Source organism: Montipora foliosa, chromosome 12 (assembly GCF_036669935.1).
Source record: "Montipora foliosa isolate CH-2021 chromosome 12, ASM3666993v2, whole genome shotgun sequence".
NCBI classification, from domain to species: Eukaryota; Metazoa; Cnidaria; class Anthozoa; order Scleractinia; family Acroporidae; genus Montipora; species Montipora foliosa.
Window position 1 is genome coordinate 31140249 of NC_090880.1, and position 5000 is coordinate 31145248.

Genomic DNA, 5000 nt, shown 5'->3' on the forward strand with positions numbered 1-5000 from the left:
CGCGCCTTTGGTGTGCATTGTCCATTCTCCGCCTCCTCGGGTTTTGCCGCTACTAAAATTCTTATTGAAAACCCTGCTTTATGGTATACAAAAATAGTTATGTTGGAAACCTTTAACCCTTTCACCGCCAAAAATGCAAATTGACACTTATAGATTTTATTCTGTCTAACGCCAGACGATTTTACTCGTCAATGGGGGAGCCCTCGGCAGTGAAAGGGTTAACAATCCAAAAGAACCAACATCAGATTGCCAGTGTAAGAAATACACAAATATAGTTTAACACATTTTCATCAATTAAAATGTAAGAGGAGAGTGGAAATATCAGATAACAGATTTTCCCCTTTAAACAACAAACATTGAACTAACATCTCTCCTTCAGTCAAGCCTCTTTACAGGGAAATGACGTTTGCAATATGATTGTCAAGTTTTTGACAATACATTTCACCAACCGCATGACCAAACATGAAATAATTATTATTCTTACAATAAACTACCAATATGCAAACAATGGACAGTTTTGGTTATCTAAACTGAAATAAACATTATATCATTACCGCTATTATTATTATCAAATTAAACTGGGGAGTGAAAACTGAACGGATTTGTATATCATAGCTAAAATTAAAAACATATTATATTGTTCTTACAAAAATTCACATCATGCAAAGGGTGACTATTTTCCTATATTGAAAAGGCCAAAATTCAAATTTATGTGGGAACAAAAGTTTTGTTTCTTATCGGTACAAATGAACATAATTCGAGTTGATATTACGGTTACTAACACCTCCCTGGACACAAACACGTTATAATTACAAACGACTTGAATAATTTATTCTATTTGTTTCGTTGATTTAAATCACACAAATTCCATTTAACCAAGTTCTTCTTAATACACTAACAAATAAAGATTAGTAGTTTTGCCCTATTTTCACGACACGAGAAATTCAGAATCAGCTGTCAAAACATCTGGCTACAAACCCACTGTTTACAAACCTTTTGCCACGTTGACTATTAAGCTATTCAAGGGCTCAAGTGGAACAACTTTGATTTGAATTCACATATACCATAGAGCGTCTTTTAAAATCTATGAGTAAATCCTTGTTGTGAGCAAAACCTGACATGTTCTATAATTATAAACCGTTGTCTGTAAGCATCAAATTTTATCATTTGCAACGCACGAAATCGATATCGCAAAGAAAGTTGAAGATCGATGAGTACGATTGACTCACCTTGAATGGGTCCCTTGTCCTTAGTGATTTTGCTTTTACCCTTCGGTTTCTTCACAGAAGGAGCTGTCTCACTGCTCTCAGGAAGTTTCTGCACCTCGATTTCCAAATTCTCGCTTTTCCGATGTTCGCCCTCCAATATGGGATGAGATTCAATTTTACTCACGACCTCCTCAACATCTTCACGTGGTTGTTTTTCCACACTTTCATGGCGCTCGGTCACGGTTTCTTCTTTCGGTGCAGCTTTCTTCGGCTTTTTCTTTCCATGACGTTCTTTCACGGGCCCAGAGATCGGTCCTTGCTCAATATCTGGCAATTTCTCTTCACTCGGAACATTAAAATCAAGAGAAAATTCACCTGATGGATGAACACCCGAGTTTTCTTCGACGATATCAACACTCGCATCGACGGTCCCTTCAACTATAGGCTCAGAAATCTCCTCTCCATCGCCTGAATTCTTTTTCTTGCCCTTTGAAATTTTCTTGCGAGACTTGAAGGTTTTCACAGTAGCCGTTCGCGACTGGTGAGCCTCCCGTTCCGAGCGATGAGCTGCTAACACATCTTCGAATTTCTCCTCGCGAGAAGCAAATAGAAGTAAGAGAAGGACAGACAGAACGACAGCTACAACAACAGCGACGATAGCCAAGGTTATAGGATCAAGAGGCTGCATCGTGATGCTCAAACGAGCTTTTCAACGAGGCCAAGAAACAAGCTCTTTCAGCTCAAACCTTTTCACGAACAGAGGGAATTTTCAGAGTAATCGGAAAGGGGATCACAAAAAAAAGAACTGCTAAGTTGAGCATGCGCAACACGACTATCGACACGTGAAAACGTTCTTGGCCAATCAACGAACAGCACGAAACCGGAAGTAGCTTTTAATTTCTCAGACCGGTTCAAAAAGTAAGCTGTTTTCTTCTCTACTTATGAATCACCATTGAATAAGGGAAAATTACATCCTCGTGCGTGTAAAAAAACGTACTTCTGGGACTTTCACTTAAGTTCAGTAAACGTTCTCTAAAACAGACAATGCAGAGTTGGTTAAAACGGAAAGGAAAGTAAAGCAAAGCAAAGGAATAGAGCTTTATTGAAGTGTCTAGTCGTTCTAGTGCTGGAGCACTAATTGGGGACACTGTAAACTTAAATTAACAATAAAAGAAAATCAAGTCAAATGTTGGTTTTTGAGGAGAGGGGAAACCGGAGTGCCTGGAGAAAACCTCTCGGTGCAGAGTAGAGAACCAACAAACTCAACACATGACACTGAGTCTGGGAATCGAACCCGGGCCGCATTGGTAGGAGGCGAGTGCTCTCACCACTGCGCCATCCCTGCACCCTGAGACCTGATACAAATCACTGTCTTGAACCTTGAGCATAAAAATTACTGCTGATGTAACATGTGGGATTGCTCTTTGAAGGAAACGAGATATATGGCAGTCTTGTGGCCGTAATCAACCAGGACTAAAATGTGAGACTTGAAAAAAGTATACCCAACCAATTTTTTTTGTCTTCCTTGATTTAGTCATTGTTGGGATTCAGAAAAGAAAACAATGAGCCAATGCCCCTTTAACCAGCTAGCACAACTTAGATGGAGGTCAAAACAATAATATTATTTATTAGTTCAGCTTGAAAAAATGCTCTAAAAACTTATTACAATAGAACAAAAGGTTCAAAAGGAACTTCCAACTCCTAACATTATCTGATAATTCCCATTACAATCAGACTTAATCAGACTGCATCAGGGCCATTCTTCAAAACTGTTTCTTCGGTCAAAATATCTTACTTTCTGAACCCGAAATGTAAAAAATAAAATCAATAACAAACAGATAAAATTACTTTCAATACTTAGAAGCTTTTACCACATAAAATTATTTGAATTCCTTGGAAATCAATGCTCTGTTAAAAGAGTTTAATAGCATAAAAATTTTGTTTTCATAATAAAGAAACTTACAGTCTATTCTCTAATCTTTTTTTTTTAACCTTAACTTTCATAATCTAATGTAATACCTTTTGATGAAAATAGTCTCTTACAGTGTGACGCACCTTACCGTGGCCACCTAACAAAGTTTTTTACAAATTGTCCACCAATCAGTATGTGTGAATTTGATTGACAGTCACTCTTCCTTGCAAAGTTCGCACAGTTGTAAGTCGAACACCGTTGCATGGGTTGTTAAGTTGACGTATTAAAAAGTAGTTGTCAAATAAGAAAGTTTGTTGGGTGGCCAACGATAAGGTATGTTGCACTGTAAATGAACGAACAAAACCAAAAACAAGAATAACACCCATCTTTTGTTGGGGAAGGCAGAGTGAGGGGCTCCCATTTAAACTTTGCATTATTTATTTGCAAATGGAAGATTCAGAAGCTTTCACCTTAGGCTTAATGGAAACCTCAAACAAGCTGTTTTCACCCTAAATATACATAAACACAGCTTCTGTGTTTACCATTGTACAGTTATTAATGCTATAGCTTTTAAGGAGTTAAAAGCTATAACCTACAATTCTCACAACTAACATGAATGGGAATTGATGTGTGACAGAAACGCAAAGAACGAAGAGATTTAGAGTACCGTGAAACTAAGATGTAGTAAGATGGAATGTACACATCAATATTAGTGACAGCACTTCAAGTGCTCAAGAAAATTTGACAGCAATATTAAAATTACAGAGACAAAAATGTTCAATTTCTTGCTCTTAAAAATATAGACCATCTTCATCACTGGACTCAACATCAAAATCGTCAGAATCATGAAATGGAGAATTCCACCCAAAAAAACTGGAGTTGTCACTACTGTCAAGAAAGTCTTCTTCATCACTATCCTTCCAATCATTAAAGTACTCATAAGGAAAGAGCTCACCGGGCATTCTCTTTAAAATGACCACGGGAAGTTGAGTGGTGCGGAGAGTATACCACACTATCTTGTCACTTGGACCTATATCCTTCACCCTTTGCCAAGTGTTTGAACGTTGAATGTATTTCAAAGCATTGCAGGAGAAAACTGATGTCTCCTCTGCCAGTGGAACTGTCACCTGGTTCTTGACTACAATGACGTTATTGACACCACAGCAGGGGTAGGGCAACTGTGAAATGGCATTCCATTCATTAATGATTGGAGAATACACTTCACAACTGGTGGTTGGGAACCCACTTGAATCGGTTCCCCCAATAACAAAAATCTTGTCATGGTGATAAACACAACCTGGATGTGACCTTGCTTCGTTCATCGGGGCAACAAGTGACCAAGAATCCTCGTCTGGGTTATACTTCTCAACACTTGAGAAAATCGATCCTCCAAAGTCTCCAAGGGTGCTTCCACCACCCACAATGTAAATATGCCCCTTGGCAGTCACAGAGCCTGACTTACATCTAGCATTGTTCAGGCTTGCACAGTAATCCCACCGATCTACTTCAGGATTGTAACACTCCACAGTGCCACAGCAACCAATCTCAGCATTCCAACCCCCAATGTAATACAGCTGTCCATTGAGTTCCGCTAAAGAGGCCTTGGTCCTGGCATCATTAAAAGGTGCCTTTGCTTTCCACTGTAATGGATGTACTCCAACATTAACAGAAGATCTCAACTGCTTGACGTCATCAAAACAAAGAGCACTCACTCTTTTGACTGGATCACTGCCACTACTGAACAAGTACCCTCCTACTAAATACAGTGTCCTCCCAAAAATTGCAACCTGGGGATGACACTGAAGAGACATATCTGGCAGAAGAAGAGTTTCTTTTTTGTCAAGGTCATAACAAAATGCTTTGCGGCAATTTTTAGCGCC

The 5000-nt window shown here is 38.9% G+C and overlaps 2 protein-coding genes across 9 annotated transcripts in view; both read right to left on the reverse strand.

Moving 5' to 3' along the window:
• Nucleotides 1-2015, reverse strand: part of LOC137980469 (ribosome-binding protein 1-like) — a 39873-nt gene extending 37858 nt beyond the window's left edge. For 6 of the 8 annotated variants that reach the window (XM_068827925.1, XM_068827920.1, XM_068827923.1 and 3 more), the window contains exon 1: nucleotides 1230-1998. In XM_068827925.1, the coding sequence (XP_068684026.1) occupies nucleotides 1230-1896 (667 nt within the window). In that variant the 5' untranslated portion in view covers nucleotides 1897-1998. Of the gene's footprint in view, nucleotides 1-1229 lie in introns of all 8 variants that reach the window. The other 2 variants (XM_068827924.1, XM_068827926.1) reach the window with 2 other exon arrangements.
• Nucleotides 2016-2793: 778 nt separating this feature from the next.
• Nucleotides 2794-5000, reverse strand: part of LOC137978733 (kelch-like protein 12) — a 3161-nt gene continuing 954 nt past the window's right edge. The window contains exon 1 of the mRNA XM_068825768.1: nucleotides 2794-5000. This exon is cut by the window's right edge and continues 954 nt beyond it. Coding sequence (XP_068681869.1) covers nucleotides 3912-5000 — 1089 coding nt within the window. The 3' untranslated portion in view covers nucleotides 2794-3911.